General features: G+C 35.3%; 1 protein-coding gene across 4 annotated transcripts in view; it reads right to left on the minus strand.

Moving 5' to 3' along the window:
- Positions 1-19,262, minus strand: part of LOC136833407 (uncharacterized) — a 68,849-nt gene that overhangs the window by 19,776 nt on the left and 29,811 nt on the right. For 2 of the 4 annotated variants that reach the window (XM_067095514.1, XM_067095513.1), the window contains exons 2-14: positions 12,283-12,456; positions 11,398-11,622; positions 10,506-10,679; positions 8,795-10,168; positions 7,856-8,011; positions 7,193-7,429; positions 6,522-6,689; positions 5,788-6,039; positions 5,101-5,274; positions 4,027-4,266; positions 2,936-3,100; positions 1,898-2,056; positions 139-378 (exon numbers count right to left, since the gene is read on the minus strand). In XM_067095514.1, coding sequence (XP_066951615.1) covers positions 139-378; positions 1,898-2,056; positions 2,936-3,100; positions 4,027-4,266; positions 5,101-5,274; positions 5,788-6,039; positions 6,522-6,689; positions 7,193-7,429; positions 7,856-8,011; positions 8,795-10,168; positions 10,506-10,679; positions 11,398-11,622; positions 12,283-12,456 — 3,738 coding nt within the window. Of the gene's footprint in view, positions 1-138; positions 379-1,897; positions 2,057-2,935; positions 3,101-4,026; positions 4,267-5,100; positions 5,275-5,787; positions 6,040-6,521; positions 6,690-7,192; positions 7,430-7,855; positions 8,015-8,794; positions 10,169-10,505; positions 10,680-11,397; positions 11,623-12,282; positions 12,457-19,262 lie in introns of all 4 variants that reach the window. The other 2 variants (XM_067095511.1, XM_067095510.1) reach the window with 1 other exon arrangement.

Genomic DNA, 19,262 nt, shown 5'->3' on the forward strand with positions numbered 1-19,262 from the left:
GAAACTGTATGTGGATTTTTTAAATATACTTGTTCTCCAATTTCTGCGTCCTTTTTTTTCAAGTTTCAATGTTCGACGCTGATCTGCTATCACCACGCTCTAATTGCCAACCCAAAACAAGGCCTCGAGTAAACTGACCTTGGTCATCCTTGGCGAAGGTTATATTCTTCCCCAATAAATTTTTCACGGTGAAACCTTCTGGCTGGGTGATTCTTACGTCCTTTTCATCCACGCTCTCCAAGATGAGATAATTCAACAGGAATTTTGTTCGCAAGTCCACGTAACGCTGGCTGTTGTTCTCGTACAAGGGATGCCTATCGTCATTGGGTACTAAGGCTTCCATCTTTTTGGCTTCGGGGGACAGTATCGTTTTTGGGACTGCAATAGACAGGGCCAAAGAATTTTTACACTTCTGATGTAAATTAATGGTAGAGAAGTACATCCCTTATTATTATTATTATTATTCGGGAAATGAACCCTATTTATATGGAAGAGGTCTGCAGAGCCTACTGACTTGAAATTCAATCTCCTACAGAATATGGTGTTATATAAAAGAAGTTACAAAAGATAATAGGAATTACAGAAAGAAGAGATCATTTATTAGAAAAAAAGTTAAATTAATAAATAAACATATGTTAATGTAAATAAATCATGAAAAGTACAAGATCTGTGTTAGGGTAATAATAATGCGTTGCATCTTCGCTTGAATTTTTGAGGTTCCAATTGCGCAACACGTGATACGTCTAAATCAAGTGCTTTCTTTATCGCAACCTTACCTTTGTTGTTATTATAATAATCATCATTATTCATATTATAAATACGTTTTCTGAGACCAGGCCAAAAAAGCTATGCCTTTGCCATAATAAAATGCCCCTATGTCAATATAATAAATGAAAATAAGAAAAGAAAAAGATTACAAAAGCCATCAAATTTCCTCAAGATAACTGAGGCATCCGGAAGCTCAACAAGTCTCATTTTCCCTTCCATTAAGATTCCTATCCAGTCTTATTTACCCACTTTGAACTGAGATACAGTACTCTAATTAACCAATTTTGTATATTCTATTTTTTTTAATAAGAATTTTTGGATAAATATGTATACAGTATTCTATTTTTTCACTTTAAGAATTTTTTTGTAAATATATAATCACCTCTTATTCTGTTTAATAGGAATTGGTATTTTAGAATAAATATGTAATCACCTCTTATTCTGTTAAGAAAAACTCTTAATAGCAATTAGATATAAATGGTAGATTTCAACAGAAGAATAATCTATGAAGATGTTTTCGTTCATGGGAATCTGGAACCTAAGATACATCGACTACATTTATGTAGTAAGGACAGGTGATTTTCCCTATGCTGTAGATTATGCAAAAATTTAGACATTCTTAAAGTGAATGGGTTGATAATCTTATATGTACAGCACATAGTTTGTGCCAGGTTATAAGAATATACGGAAATATTATGTAAATATTACTGAAAAAAAGAATGAAAAATACATAGGAACAAAAAATAAAGTTCATAGTTTGTACTAAGCTATAAAAAATACTGTGTAAGGAAATAATACGTCAACAATATGCTGAAACACAAAATGAAAGTACATAAGAACAAAAAATAAAGTACTTAGTTTGTACCGAGTTATACGAATAATGTGTAAGGAAATATTATGTAAACGTTACACTGAAAAAAAAGAATGAAACATACATAGGAACAAAAAATACACTACATAGTTAGCCAAGTTATAAGAATACCGTACACGGAAATTTCACGTAGACATTAAGCTGAAAGACAGAATGAAAAATACATAGAAACAAAAAATGAATATTAAAATATGACTTCCACAGCACTAAGCCTGTAACAAACCAACGTGTGAATATGAAAACCATGACTATACTAACGTCTCGCATCCTCCACATGACGGTATTTGTCCTGGTAGAACTGATTGTAAGCCCACAGGTGAGTCTGGGATGCCGTTGGGTTGATGGCAGCAGGTAATGGGATTGGGGGCACAGATAACCCTGGCTCTTGAAGCCCATCATCATCAGTCACAGTGGGTTCTGGAGTACAAAAAAAAAAGTTAATTCAAGCAACACTGTATTAATCTGTAGCCATTTTTCAAAAGCATTTATTTACATTTGACTGAAACGCAGTCTTGATAAATTGGAATTGGAATGTAAAATTTAGGTCACAGCCCAAGCTCAGGGACCTATGAAGTCATTCAGCGCTGGAAAGTAAGCTGGAAGAAAAGGAATATATGAATGGAGTTACGGTAAAAAGAATGAAAGGGGTTGCAGCTAGGGGCCGAAGGAACGCTGCAAAGAACCTTCAGTAATGCCTACAGTGCACCGCGTGAGGCACACTGACGGCACTGAACCCCTCCAGAGACAATCACGGGAAAGAATTATGCTTATCCTAATGTGTATTCTTCCAAATTATTTTTTTTCCTACACTACAAAAGTGACTGGCTAATTTCTGTGAACACATGCAGTTTCTGAATCTAACTATGTATATAATCAAAACATACATTAATTAACAAAGTTCTAGAAGTATATTTAATCCAGAAATGAAAAAAAAGACTGCGTTAAAACAGTATAATTACAATCGTCAAATTACACATTAATTAATAGAATTCAAGAAGTATATCTACTCCAGAAATAAAAAAAAGACTTTGCATTAAAACAGTATAATTACATTCGTCAAAGCATATATAATAGAATTCAAGAAGTCTATTTAATCCAGAAATAAAAGAAGGACTTTGCAGTAAAAGATAGATTAATTACAGCACACTAGCACCATTACGCAGAAGGATAATTCACGGCCAGTTGCAATAAATAAATAAAAGAATTACCTGGTAAATCCTAGTGTAATTTCAGCACACTAGCACTACTACGCAGAAAGATAATTTAACGTAAGTTACATTAAATAAAAAAAATTACCTGGTAAACCCTGGCGATTGGATTTCTCCTGATCTCGGCGGGTCAATTCCGAAATACGTTGCCTGTGGTCGAAGAGCAAGTCTGTCAACTCGAATACATGAGTTCCATCCGCCAAAGTCACGATTTTGGTCACGTCGACGCCGTTCACAGTTAATCGACTCTGACCTGCAACGTTACAAGTAGTATGCCATGTCAGCAAACCTTTGTGCTGTTAATAACTTTATGTGATTTCCATATCTTGTATAACTTCACCATGTCAGCAAACCTGTGTTTTTCTTCTTTCAATGATTTCTATATTTTTTCTGACTGCCATCTGAAATTTACCTCATTAGCTGCTTAGAAAGTTGAACTAAAAACTATAGTAGAAATATGCCAGTGAAACAGAACATAGTAAAATCTGTAAACACTGATAAACGTTTAGTATCAGAGCAGGAAGAGCAGGATATCTCCAAACAATGCAAGTAACTTACACTATTTGAGATTATGATGTAATCTCAAAACCAAAGGTAGTCCAGTTGTTTATATTACATACCAGATATTCAATGACATTTTCATTGTTAATCGTTTAGCAACTCTTATGATTATGGAGAATGAACCTACTTCAGGAATTTGTCAAAACACTGTAATCATGACAAACAATACACTGCACGGAGATCTAGCTGGTAATTCTAGTTAAGAATTAAGCATCTACATAGGTCGCTTCAAATCTCATTCAAATTGGTACATATCTTTTCTTGAAAGTTATTATTATTATTATTATTATTATTATTATTATTATTATTATTATTATTATTATTATTATTATTACTATTATTATTATTATTATTATTAGTATTATTCAGAACAAGAAGAACCCTGTTCATATGTAACAACCCCAAAAGGGCTATTGACTTGAAATCCAAGCTTCCAAAGAATATGGTGTTCATTTGAGGGAAGTAACAGAAGGTAATAGGATATACAGAAAGAGGTCAGTTATCAGAAAGGAAAAAATAGATTAACACATTAATATATAAATCGATACATATATAAGTAAAGTACAAAATATAAGGAGAATAGTCATATTATAGGTTGTATTTTCAGCCAAAACTTACCACTTCCAAACTTCCCCTCAAAGACAAGATCCTTCCCATTGAAATTGGTCACGTGGAGTCCTCCAGCTGGTGCCGTTTTTAGGTCTTGTAGGTTTACAGACTGAGGAATGAGATAGTCTAGAACTATCTCTGTTCTCAGGGCTTCGTTCTCTGTCTTGTTTGAGAGCAGAGGGTGTTCAAAGCCCTCAGGAACCAGACTTTCCACTACGAGGATATCAGGGTTCAACAAGGTCTTTGGAACTAGGAGAAAGGATCACTGTTAGTTTCTATGCCTGTACATCTTAAATAATGAAAATTCAATGATAAAATGAATTACTTGGACGCTTGCCTATACTGTTAAAGTTACATCAGCGATCAGCAAAGTCTTTGGAACTAGAAGATAGGATCATTGTCACTTTCTATACCTGTACATCTTAAATAATTAAAAATTTTATGATAAACCTAATTATCTGGATACTTACCTACTGTTAAAGTTAGCTTATATCTTCACACCTAACGGCGCGAAGAAATAAGATAATTCTAACAGAACAGCAGGTAAGATTCATTCCAAATAATTAAAGTTATGAACTGTGTCACAAGAAATAACAAAGAGGATTAATGGGAGCAGTGCTATTTAAAACATTTATCATACTTCTACCATATAACAGCCTGCATTCAAATCATCTCTTTGCTGTGGAAAGAAGTCTAAATGATTGCTGTACTTGATTCGTAAAAACGCAGTAATATTTACAGTTCCTTAAATTAAAATTAATTTAGCAGTCAAAAAGAGTTTCCTACACCTTACATGTTGCTTACTGGTTGTTTTCTTACTTGTTGTTCCACTGAACAAGTACCATTAATTCAAGAAGAGTCAAGCTGCATTACAATAAATAGTGAGGTTTACTTCATATGAGTTTTTCTTCCAAGGATATTGTAACCTCGACACAGCTAGGTATGTTGAGTTACAGACCAAAGGATTCGTAAATACCATATATCTTCCTTTCTCTTACCACAGATGGAAAATCTCTTTGGTGAATACTTAAATTTAACAATTCCGTAAAAAGAAAAAAAAACGAGTATAATGAGGACACTTACCAACTTCATTAACAGGTACTGACAGCCTCTCTTGATCTTCTAAGGAAAGCTGCCAAAATTGTAACAGTGAAGAATGCCTGCCCATGATAACAGTCTCTGGCACCACTGGTAGAGTTTTTTGTATCAAGTAACTATCCTCACTTAAGTCATCTTGAGGCTGGGCAGTTGGAGGGGCTGAAATTTAGGAATTAAAGCAATTACCAGGTGGGGATATGTTTTGCCAAATCTATAATCCTGTACTTTTATGAGGATGTAAGTGAGCTTAAAGTACAATTTAATACCCTGCAATGAAACCCTAATAGTTAAAAGTCTTGGCATATTTGCCATAAGCGGACTTGCACAAGATGTCTGCGAAGTGCATCTTACAGAAAAATAATGTTTCTCGCAGGACGTCCTTGAAAAATGCGCTGGTTCTTCAACAGATTCCTTTGGAAAGAGAACTGCAGCTCAAAACATGGGACATCAGTTACTGTCTGACGTGGATGGATGCCTCAACAACAAGGAGATGAATGAAACAAATATTAATCTTAATCAAACTGTTTTACACGAACTTTGTGCATAAATAAATCCTCAGCAGGACATGGCAGCCTCTTAAAGTATGAGTTTAACCAAACACACCCTTCTCGTCTATTGATTTAAATACTGTAAGAAATATCAATCATTTAAAATTACCAGATATCAACTAACCTGGCAATTCTTCAGTTCCTGTAACGCCTTGATCTGTAGGTTCAACATGATCCCCTGTGTCAAGCAAAGAGGATTCATTCACCAGAGAAGGTTGGATTTCTGGAACACTTATGGGACTACTCCCAATAGCCTCAGTTACAGGGAATTCTTCAGAAGGAGGAAGAACCCCAGTGGACAACGTTTCTGTCACTGCTTGGACAGTTGGTTCGATCGGAAGCACCTCAGGGACATCCACAATGTCAAGAGGTGGACCTACATTGAAAAACAGAAAATAAGATCCAAGCATGTACACTGAAAAACATTTTGAATTGATTTGTACTTTTTACAGTTGTAGGAAAAATAGAACAAATTATCATCATTTCATTTAAAGAATTGCTATCATATTCTGATCACTGACAAGCTAGCAGCACATACTAAGAGCTCATGATTATGCTCTCATAAAACGTCATAGTTAGTTCATAACAGGCTTCATATTTCCCAATAAAAATGGTTTAAAAACAATTATCATAAATCACAAATAAAACACACATAGTTACAAAGTTTAGCAAAGAGTAAAGTAAGTCACCCATCTTAATACCATCTTTTAACATGACTTATGATACTAAGTATGAGTAGTAAAGCATAAGGAAGGCATGTCTAATACTATTTGAAATCTAAGGTATTAAGCCAACACTTAATGAGATACTTTTCATATGAACTCAAGATGGAACTAACCAGAGCAGGAGATAACTCACCAGGGGCATCAGTAGTAAGGTCAGGAAGCTTCACACGGCTGTGTCTTAGAAGAGCCTCTTTCACAAGCGCCCGGTGATCGAAGAGGAACGTAGCTAGAGTATAGGTTACAGTACCATCACTCAAGATGCTGAAGTCCAAGACTGGGATACCGTTTATGCTGAAATAGCCTGTAAAATGGACCGTTCCGGCATGTGAATTTTTTTAACCAGGACAATTGATAAAGGTATTAATTGTCTATGTTAATGGTAAAATTAAGCACAAGTTAGAACAATCTTGGCTTCAATGTCCAGCTAAGATTAATGTATTTGCTCTAGAACATTATAAAGTCCGTTTGCCATGCGGTTTGTTTCAGAGTTTCAAATGGCCTGAAGACCATTTCATACTTGTGGGGGGTCCATACTACTCTTAAGGTGAGGAACAATAAGCCTAGCTTTTCCTAGTATGTTATGTTATCCTATATATATATCCTATATATATATATATATATATTATATATATATATAATATATATATATATATATATATATATATATATATATATATATATATATATATATATATATATATATATATATATATCTCTGGGACATTAAACTATATTTTACGTTCTGAGAAATTCAGTAATAGGACCTAGTTATTTGATTTAAATACCTAATCATAATAATCTTACCTTCGCTATCTCTCTTGAAGGAGAGCTCCTTTCCACCAATGTTTGACACACTGAGGCCCTCTGGGGAAGCAATCCTTTGATCCTGGGGTAAAATAGGTTCTTCTAACAAATAATCCATGACAAACTCCTTCCGAAGGGTTTTGCTCTCAGGGGTGCTAGCGTACAATGGATGCCAACTATCTTGAGGGACAACATTGACGAATTCGTGGAACTCTGGCGTCAGAATGGTCTTGGGTGCTGTAAAAGGAAAGGGACATACTGAAACTTGCAACACATCATAGATATGGTACGAGCCAAAAATGGGTCATTTGAATCCTGAGAAACTGAAAGAGAATACGCATTAGAAATTAACTGATATCAGGGATGGGGTGAATCGCCAACACTGGCTAAGAATGTTTGAATCACTTCACATTTAAAAGTCTTAGATATCGAGATGGTTTTTGAGTAATAGTTTTGGGCTACTGAATAAACAGTAGCCTCATGGACTGCATTGGCTGTGTAAAATGGGCCTTCCTCCTTACGGATGTTTAGATTATTAGTCAGAATGAAAGTCCTGAAGTTTCGTAGCAAAGTGAAAGAAGCCATGGCAGATTTCATAAACCAAGAATTACTGACTTGGACAGTGTGAGTGTTGAAAAAAGTGGCCACAGATCAAGGACTTACCTCTAATAACTTCCAGATTAATCTTCGTATCGTTCTCCTGCTCAAGCAAAGAGAATCCCCACACATCGACGATGGGGAGAATGTCCATCTCGCTGACGACTGGTGGGATGGCTGGGACAATGAAGGTCGAGTTCTCTTGGTCTTCAGATGCAACATCTGCTGGAATGGAATGGAATATAAAACTTAGGTCAAAGGCCAAGCACTGGGACCTATAACATCATTCAGTGCTAAGAGGGAAATTGAGAGTAAAAAAGGTTTTAAAGGTGTAACAGGAATAAAACCTCGCAGTTGCACTATGGAACAACTGTTAGGAGAAGGTGCAAAGTAAGATGGAAGAGAATATGAACGGACGTACAGCAAAAGGAATGAAAGGGGTTGCAGCTAGGGTCCGAAGGGATGCTGCAAAGAACATACCTACAGTGAACCGCATGAGGTGCATCGACACCACTAACCTCCTAAGGGAAACGTGTAGGATGTTAAGAGATAACTGCAACTATTAGTGAATATTCCAAAATTTCATATTGCTTTATTAATAGTTTATTCTTTCTTGTTAATGTACAGTACTATCAATTTATGGTAAAGGAAAATGAAGGATTTTCAAGCGCATATAAACTTACAAGTAAGGTTTGGACTTAAAGATAAAGGCTAGTGTTTCAGTTTTTCAGCCTCAATCCTGTGAAAATTATCTGGGAATTGGATTCATAATTCTAAATGTCTGCATGACAGTAAAATGGTTATACACAACAAAAACATTTTCCTGAAATTCAGTTATGTGCATTCAGTTAGCAAAAGTAAAATGGCATCACTGAGCAGTTGGCCCTCACTTTAATAGTTTTACAAATCAAAGATTTGGAAACAATCACTAAAACACCAAGGTAATTCAGATACATGAGCACAGCTAAAGCTGAAGGAATATTTTAACTACAAGTTTGAACTTACCTAGAATTCCTTCAGATGTCTGAGTGTCAGTGTGCCGAGGTAATGTAAGTTTAGAAACCCCATCATCCTTGACAAGCTCAGATGTAAGCAGTGAGTTTGGCAATCGTGTTTGCTCTGTTGGAGCATTGAGAATCAAAGCGGTGAAATGAGGATGCTCAATCTGTACAGGAGAGTCTATGGAAGCTTCAGATAAAATGTCTCCTCCAAATTGAGTGTCATCAAGAATTTCTTGACCTGATGTAACTGCAGGCTCTTGGTCTGCTTGCACCACAGAGGTCTGGTTGGCATGTGATTGTTCTTCGTGTTTAAGGGCAACTTTACTTGGGAAAGGGCCGAGTTCTGTAACTGGAAGAGGGTCTTCTGCTTCAAAGAAATATTCTGTGACTGGCGAATCAATGTCAGTCGGATCTGTTTCTGAAACTGTTGTGATACTTTCTTCTTCACCTTCTGTAAAAGGAGCTGGTTCTTCTTCGTTCAATACTGGCACTGGTACTAAGGCATGTATTCTGACAGGCTCCGTAACTGGAACCAAATCTTCCTCATTCAGATCACTTTCCAGAACTGGCATGGTTGTTGGGATGGGAACGATTTCAGTTACATCTTCCAAAACATTGATCTTTTCTACTTTGTCTCCGCTTACGCTTATCTGATTAAGATCAGTCTCTGAAACTATTTCCTTACCTTCTCGTTTCACATCTTCAGTTAAAACCTCTGGCTGATGAGACTCAGTTTCTAGAGGCAACTGTGTCACAGGTACGACTTCAAGGTGACTTTCTTGAATTAATACTTCAACAACAGGCACCTTTGTGCTCACATTTCCTTCAGATACTGCAGTACTATGAGAAATAGTTTCATCGGTGACCACATCTTCATAATCTGCTTCTTCAGGGACCGGATATTCTGGAATCTCCTGTCCTTTCAGTGCTCCTTCCGTAACTGCTTCACTATAAAACGCATCTTCATATAATGGGTAATCTGAAATACCATCATTTTGTGTTGTAGCTTCTGGAAACTCCTCACCATGGACCGTGTCCTCATAAGCTAGGTAATCGGGCCCTAGCTCTTCATGATAGACCTCATCATCAGGAAACCGGTCAGCTGAGAAATCTGTTTGGTTTGTTTCCAAGTTCATGTGTCCCTCTGGGGACAAAGCTTCATTTGGAACCTCTGTAACAGTTTGAGCATGAATACTCTTCTGGACAGTCATCTCAGGTGGGGAAGTTCTCGTCGATATTTCGGTAACTTCACTCACTGATACGGAGAAAAGCATTGGCGTCTCGACATCTGGGGATGCTGGTCTGGAAATCTGATCAAGCACCTCGAGTTTCTCCTCGGCTTCAATGCCTTCAGTGCCCTTTGGTTGTGGTTTGGTTACTGAAAAGATAGTAATGAATTCTTAGGCTGTGTCACTGATAACACCACGAAAGTTAACACGATATGGAGATTGTGTAATTGGGATTTAGAGAAAGCTTAGCTAATGAATTCCTAAATTATAAATCTTGAGAAATACATATTTCTGTTATAGAAGACAATGAGTTTTCTTAACTAATGACAACAGCATAATAGAACAGAACCCAGTGAATATTATCAATATGAGGTAAAAGTGAGCTTTTGCAGTAAAATTACAAAAAAATAGTTTATTCAGGTAACGCAGTAATGAACCGGCATAAATAAAAGATATATGATATTTATATATTTAATTTTTTTTTACCGAAATTCCTGCCATTGTTCTGCTCAAGGGATTTGGACTGTGTTGCCAAATGCCTGAAGGCTTCGTCCATGAGATGACGATGTTCTGCTAAGAATCTTTCCAGGGTGTAAATTTCTGTTCCATCTGGTAAGCTCATCACGCCATCAACCACGGATCCATTGATACTGATGCTGCCTGAAAAGTTGAAACGAGACTTTAAGCACCTAGTTGGAAGGAAGGAATATAGAACTTAGGCCAAAGGCCAAGCACTGGGACCTATGAGGTCATTCAGAACTGAAACGGAAATTGACAGTAAAAAAGTTGGAAAGGCGTAACAGGAGGAAAACATCGCGGTTGTACTTTGAGACAATTGTTAGGAGAGGGTGGATACCAAGATGGAAGAAAGAGAATAAGAATGGAGGTACAGTAAAAGGAATGAAATGGTTGCAGCTGGGGGCCGAAGGGACGCTGCAAAGAGCCTTAAGTAATGCCTACAGTGCAACGCGTGAGGTGTAATGACGGCACTGCCCCCTGCGGGAGGCAGCCAGTTGGGTCTTCTCTGTGAAAGTGGATGAGTTTATTGCAATTCTAGATGTGAAAAAAAGATAAATAATTGGAAAGCAGTCGAAAGGGAGATAGAATATGGGGCTTGCTTCAATTGCATCAATTAATGACCCTCAGAAGATTATATCTTCCTAATGATGAGTTACTACTAACCTGATTTTTTTGTAATAAGTTGGCAAATACATGAAATAAATTACTATATAAAAGCAACAAAAATCCTAAAAAATTTGGGCTATTGTTGACAACTACCTATTAAAGAATTAAGTAAACTTGTCCTAATACTTGAAATTAAAACCTAAAATTAATTTTTTCTTTGCTCAAATGCAAGAAACTATAATAAAGTACTCACCGTCTTGACCTCTGGTGACCTTGAGGTGGTCACCACCTTGGGTCATCACCTGCAGACCTCCCGGGTTCTCGAGGGCCGGGTCATACTGATCAAGGGACTCGACTTCCAAAAATTCCAAGACGTCCCCTAACATGTTAGGGTCCATTTCCAAGAATTCGTTCCCGCCCCTGGAATCGACGGCGCCGGTGTCATTTGGCTGCAGGAGGTCTGGATAAAGTTCGTAATCTGCAAGGTGAATGTTGAGGTTCAAAATTAAAGTTTTTTTTTGCAGATAATGAGATATCAAGATTAAAGAGGTGGAAAATGAAGGTATTCATACAGACAATAAGAGATATCAGGATTGAAAAGGTTAACAATTAAAGTTTTCATACAGATAATAGGAGATATCAGGACTGAAGGGGTTGAAAATGAAAGCATTCATACAGGTAATAAAAGATATAAGGATTAAAGGGGTTGAAAATAAAGGTACTCATACTCAAGAGATATCAGGATTAAAGGGATTGAAAATGAAAGTGTTCATGCAGCTAATGATATTAGTACTAAAAGTGACATTAATTAATGCTGTCTGAGTTGTGGCAAAGAACACTGACATGGAAAAGAGTGTCACAAGTAGCAATTGGTCAAAATGAGGCCGTAGAGCCAAGGGCATGAGCGCATAGAGGTATAGCAGAAAGAGGAAACAAACCTTCAGGAGATAAGGAAGTGAAGTGCGCATGTCAAAAAAACAAAAAACGAAAAAAAAGCGACATACCAGTTAGGTATTTTCTTATCCTTTCCATGTGTTACTGCTGTCTATTCTTTGCAAATCAAAGACTACAAGAAATACAAACGAAATTTTAGCTACAAAGTAAATTTAAGATGTAAAGGAAATTTAAGATACATTACCAGCCTCTCCCTCTAAGGGGATGTAATCGTACGACGGGGTATCGATACTGGAAGGCCCTGACGAAGGAAGGACGTCGGATGCTTCATCCAGTTGAGGTTCGCCTACCGGGTGAGCCCTTGTCCACTGGAAGTCAAGGGGCGCTACCAGCAGGACCAGTAACCAAGCCAGTCGACCTGTAGCAATGTAATGAATAAACGTGTAATTAAAGTAATATTTAGAAGAGCAAACCAAATTCATTCTGAGTGGAGGATTAACATAGATTGTTGCGTCAAGGCGCTAGGTTACAACGGCTCATTATTATTATTATCATTATTATTATTATTATTATTATTATTATTATTATTATTATTATTATTATTATTATTATTATTATTATTATTATTATTAGCTTCCACAGAATATGGTGTTCATTTGAAAGTAGCAGAAGGTAATAAGAAAAGCAGAAAGAAGAGATCAGTTATTAGGAAAGAAACAATAAATTAACAAATAAAAAATAAAGAGATAAAAATGCCAGTAACTAAAAGGAGACAAGGAGAATTGTTTTAGGGTAGTAATGCATTGCATCTTCCCTTAAACTTGTGAGGTTCCAATTGCACAACATCCTTCGGGAGACTGTTCCACAGTACAACGGTGTGAGGAATAAAGGACCTCTGGAACTGAGAAGTTCGACAGCGAGGCACATTTACTGCATATTGGTGCTGCTGTTCAGCAAATCTGGTCGCTCTCGGCAGAAAAATTGTATTAGGTATACATGATAAGTATACGCGTATATACACAGGCTGTGGACATTGTAGTTTTGAGGTTAAAACATTGGCCTCACTAGAGAGAAAACCCGAGTTCAAACTTTGGGTGTGGAGGCTAAAATCTATGGTTCTTCTTCTGAAATAAAAAGTGAATTAGGTACCCTGGTAGTCAATCAAAATTAGTGGATTGCAGCCAGGGTGGAAATGGCCATGAGGCTAACAAAAATACTGAGAATCAACAGAATAACGCTTATCAAAAGTAAGACTCAGGTCACGATGTAAAATGAAAAATATTAAAGATGGCGAGTTGCACACATTAAACACAGACAACCTCACCCATTTTCGAAACTGGGCTGTTGATAAAGGCACTTGTCATTTGATTAGGATGACCTTTTGCCAACTAGGACGTTGGTCAATGAGCAGCAATTACAACAAAGATCAAATCCCAAAGAGATGGACTTTTGGTAATACAGGGTCAGTCACCTGTCGGCCAGTTGTAAAAAATATCTAATCTCGTTTGCCCCAAGTAGGGACCAACAAAGGTAGTGTCCATCCAGGACACGAAATCTGGTTTCTGTGACCCCGGATTTAAGGCCAGGTCGAGGCAGTCGTAACAATTAGAGATTCCTTTAGTGATTCTGTGATGTACATCGGAATATACAGCCTGTCCTGAATGTAGCTCGTGAAACTTTCTAGATTATATCGTGATCTAGTTTCATGATGCGACCGAAGATCTGTGGATTTGCATATGCATGTCATACTGGATGATTATGACAGTTTTTTATATTTGATATCATCTTCTCTCTTCTCTCTCTCTTTCTCTCTCTTCTCTCTCTTCTCTCTCTATATATATATATATATATATATATATATATATATATATATATATATATATATATATATATATATATATATACAGGGAGAGAGAGAGAGTAGAAAGAGAGAGAGAGAGAGAAAGAGAGAGAGAGAGAGAGAGAGAGAGAGAGAGGAGAGAGAGAGCGCATCCTCTTCTACACTCAGACACACATACACGCGTATATATAAAAAGCGTGTATATATATATATATATATATATATATATATATATATATATATATATATATATATATACATAGACAGATAAAAATAGATAATTTCATAAACTATGCCTCCTGCAAGAAAGAATCACTGTTAACTTTTTAACCCCACTGTAACTGCCCCCTGACACGGAAATATATTATTGGGCATTTTAGACTGCGAAAATATGTATGATCTTAATACAAAGAGAACATATCTCTAAATAAGTAAATATAACCTTAATGAGGGAATAATTTATCCAGCAGACGTTTGATGGTCATCTCGTCCCTTGGACCAAGGGGAAAATCATCTCTGAGAGTAGAAAGCGCTGAAAGCTGGACATGCTAAGTACATGCATTTCGAGGTCCGCTTTTGTCTTGCTGGAGTGTTGCGGGGAAATTTTATATTACTATTGTTGTGTATATATAATATAACAAAGTATACACACAAACGCACACAGACACACACACACACACACACACATATATATATTATTATATATATATATATATATATATATGTATATATATATATATATATATATATATATATATATATATATATATATGCATATGTAAGAAATGTATGAAAATGAAGCATGAGCCAAGGGCAAATGGAAACAAGAAATGATAAGTTCGAGGAATGAATGTTGGTATTAAAGGTGTAAAATGGAAAAAGCCTGATTCGCAAAAGTTCTTTTGGGGTAAATATAACGGATGATACAAGAGACGCGTTAGAGATTGTGTTAAACAAAGCAACAGGAAGAGATTTGGAGTGACTATGGAAACCAAAATGGGAAAATATGAGAGGACTGTTGAACCAACTCTCTTTTATGGAAGTGAAAGTGTATACGTTGAGTGCAAATGATAGGAAAAAAGTTGAAGTTGATTAAATTATTTGTTTGAATAATAAGCTTGTTGCAGACAAATACACGTGTGATTTTGCGTGTCAGTGCGTGCGGAAGACAGAGAAGTATATCATGTGTGTCTGGGGGATTATATCCTACCCAGGAGCCTTCTCTGCAGAGAACGTTCATCCATGATTCAGCAGTTGACAGATGAATGTGAGATCGACTAATGCCCTTGTTTTTCTGTCTAAAATAACCCCCTATTAGTCGACCAGGCTACTAACCGGACCAGACATTTTCAAAGCTCGTTGATAAAAAGACTATCATTATACAGCTTGAATGAGGTTATGTGTCACAGTATATCAAATATATATTATTTAAAGATCCGCAATCCTAAACTGCAACATGGACACTGAAGGATTAGAATATTTACAATTTTGTCTCTTGGGCATTTAATGGTACAGTGAACACGCACTTTTCCCTTTTGTTGGGTAAAACTGTGAAAAATCAGGCAGCCAAGTAAAGTGAAAACCCTTTAAAAACGTGGAAGAACCAAGTAAAATATAAAATATGCTTTAATATCTGAAGGTCCGTAGCCTGAAAAAACCTAAATGAGCAAAGAAAGATAATAAAACTAATTAAATTCTTAGGCTAAATAAGAAAATAGAATCGCTTTCAAAAGTAAAACAATTATATAAGATTCAAAATTGTTTTAAGATCTTCAAAGAATCGAGCAAGAAGACAAAAGCCAATTTAAAACACTTCAAGCAACCAAGAAAATAACAGTTGAGGTAACAAATATAATAAGAACTTTTGTGAAAAAAAAGTCTGAGGTCACCTGGATGATAAAAACACTTTAAAAAGTTGAAGTAAAAAAAAAACTTTAAAAAGTTGAAGTAAAACAGAATATAAAAAAGCACTTTAAAAAGTAGAAGTAACCGGGTGTATAAAACTGAACTTTAAAAAAAAGGCATGAAGAAACCAAGGCTCATATAAACCAGATCTGTGCAGGAAGTGGCAACGCTTTGACCTTTATCGAACCAATTAATTTCCGCCAACAAGTAAAACGCTCATATTCCGTACACATACGTACACACAAACACGCATATAAATAGACGTATGTATGTATATGTATACATACACACTCACATATAAGATATATATATGGGTGTGTGTGTGCGTGTGTGTGTGCCTCTGGCGTTTGGGATGAGGTTGTTGGCTCCAAGCCCCCTTTTTTAACTCAGAATACAACTACCACAGCCGTCTAACTACTAGTACATAATTCGCTACTTAGGTAAAAAAAAGTACTTTTTTAACGGAGTGCGCCCATTCACCCAGCTAATTTTAAATGCTAATATTTCTGCAAAAACAAACATGCTAGTGCCCACATGCCCATAATATAAGTACCGGGTATATAAAATATCCAAAATTTAAATAAGAAAACAGCTTCATATATCTGATGTAAAACACGTTACACGTGCATCATTTCTCTTTTATTTTTTTTAATCACTGACAGTAAGAAGATTTATTTGGTGTCTGGGAACTACATTCATCTTGATTTAAAGCAAGTGGCCTTTAGAGCTAAGACTTGTTACGACAAACGGTTTAAAAATACGGCATATGATCATCTTCGTCTAATAAAAAATCAGGGAACAGAAATGATCAGCTGTAATGGCTTGATTAATCATTCATAAATACTTTGGCTACGATTCACAGTATTTAAAAAACAAATAGCTTGATAGAAATTACCTCCTAATATATTTGCCTACAGATTAGGTAGACGACAAAATACGTATTACTTTCACTTGTACCAGATGCATATTGAATAGCTTGAAAAAAAATTAGCTTCATAAAGTTGGCTTCTAAAAAACGATTAGATACTGAAAATATATGGAATAGGGAACTGTTTCCCCTTCTATGTGGTGATAGCATTAAAACTAAAACTAACAAACATTTTCTAAGAGACAATGAGACAGCAAATATAAAGAAAAATATATTAGTTCCTCTTTTGTTTTTATAAAAGTGATTAGGAAAACCAGAACAGAAACAGGGAGTGTGAAAGATTTTCGCTTTCTAAACCACGCAGACGTGAAAAGGAAATACCAGAATATGAAGGCAAAACTTGTTTCAACTCCGTACGAAAGTGAACAAAAAAGCAAGTTGCTGTCCCTGTCTCAGAAAGATATAAAGAAACTTTCTCTCTGCATCTCGGGAACATCAGCAACTTCCACAGTGTCAAAGATGGCAAGGGATTTCTTTGTGCGAAAAGAAAGAAGTCAAGTCAAGGAGTGACATATTACGTAGTTGCATGCCAGGGGAGGGGAGGGGTGGGGGAGGAGGACACGTAGCATTAAATTTTCACTGCTGCTCGGTTTCTCTTGGCACGCCACACTGTACAACATGCCCATGAATTCTGTTCCATTTATCCATTTATATATATATATATATATATATATATATATATATATATATATATATATATATATATATAAATATACATAAATATACATATATATTTACATATATATTTATGTACACATAATTATATATAAATATATATATGAAATGTATATATATATATATATATATATATATATATATATGATAATATATATATATATATATATATATATATATATATATATATATATATATATATATATATATATATATATATACATTTCTAACCATAATTAGGTCTAAGACTATGTATATAATTATATTTTTTGGCATCGTTATACTCATGTGCTAGTGACAATAAGGTTTTTATCTTGTATTCCTTACTATCCGTAACTAATAATATGCATTTCCTAATTAACATGCGTGTCTACGAGAGAGAGAGAGAGAGAGAGAGAGAGAGAGAGAGAGAGAGAGAGAGAGAGAGAGAGAGTCTTGTTCAAAACTTATTACACATTCCTACTGTACAGTAAACTTTTCTGATGTTAATGTCAGCGAGGCGAAATCCTTCCATAAGAGGTCACAGCCATGACCTCACGGAGCAGGTGAAAACTAGCTGACCCTCTTTGTGAAGATGGTCATAATAATGCTATATTTGGCTGATGAACTGGTCTAGGTTTTGTCGTCGCAGTTGATTGTATCCGTCAAGATATTAAACACAGATATTTTTTCCCTTTCCACTAGTTTTCTTAGAGTTTGTGCTCGACAAAGGCGCGGGGGGATCCCGTTCCACTGACCTCAAGGGATAAAATGTAATCATATATATATATACAGTATATATACATATATATATATGTATGTATGTATACAGTATGTGAAATTTATTTGTAAAAATAAATACAAAGCTTATAATTTTCGTCCATCATTTTGTGGACTTTTTTATATATATATATATATATATATATATATATATATATATATATATATATATATATATATATATATATATATATATATATATATATATATATATATATATATATATATATATAATCACTGAATCACGAAAATATAGAATGTGATGAATATATAAATAAAGATAAAATCCAGAAGGAACTGAAACACGAGTGCTGCAGGGCCTTTTCGACATTATGTCCTTTACTTAGGACATATCGTCGAAAGGCCTCCCAGCACTCCAGTGTTTCCGTTTTCCTTCGTGGATTTTATCTTTATATATATATATATATATATATATATATTATATATATATATATATATATATATATATATATATATATATATATTAGACACCAGAATCTTTTAATATCGAAACTACTTTACATTGGGAACAGCTCACATCAAAGGGAATTATAATTGATAAATGTATCTTCCCTTGGTTACAATCTTGGCCGGGCAGGTGTACTTATCAATTACGATACCCCTCGGGGGTAAGTCATCCCCAAGGTTAAGTGAAATAGGTATATATATACTCGTACATATATTAGGCTATATATACGTACAAGTATATATATATATATATATATATATATATATATATATATATATATATATATATATATATATGTATATATGTATCCGAAAAATAAAACAGCTTATTCATAATTCATCTCAGGTTTCCTTTTAATCTGCAAGTGACATTTTTCAAAGGAATTAACTAACCTTCCCTAGAATACTTCTGAGTTTAAGTGATAAAACGTCCAGCAGTGCAATGCTCGCGGTTTCCTCAAGACTCAACAAGTTTCTTTTAGTGTGAATGTCATAAACTGACCTTGTAATTATCAAATTTTCTAAAATGTGGTGACACTTAGGGTGATAATCACATCTTGCATAGCTCTTAGTACTTTCTTTCCAACCACATCCTCTGAGCTATTGGACTTTTTATTTAAAACAGTGCCATAATGGATACAGTCAGCTG

The sequence above is a fragment of the Macrobrachium rosenbergii genome, chromosome 51 (genome assembly GCF_040412425.1).
Source record: "Macrobrachium rosenbergii isolate ZJJX-2024 chromosome 51, ASM4041242v1, whole genome shotgun sequence".
Lineage (NCBI taxonomy): Eukaryota > Metazoa > Arthropoda > Malacostraca > Decapoda > Palaemonidae > Macrobrachium > Macrobrachium rosenbergii.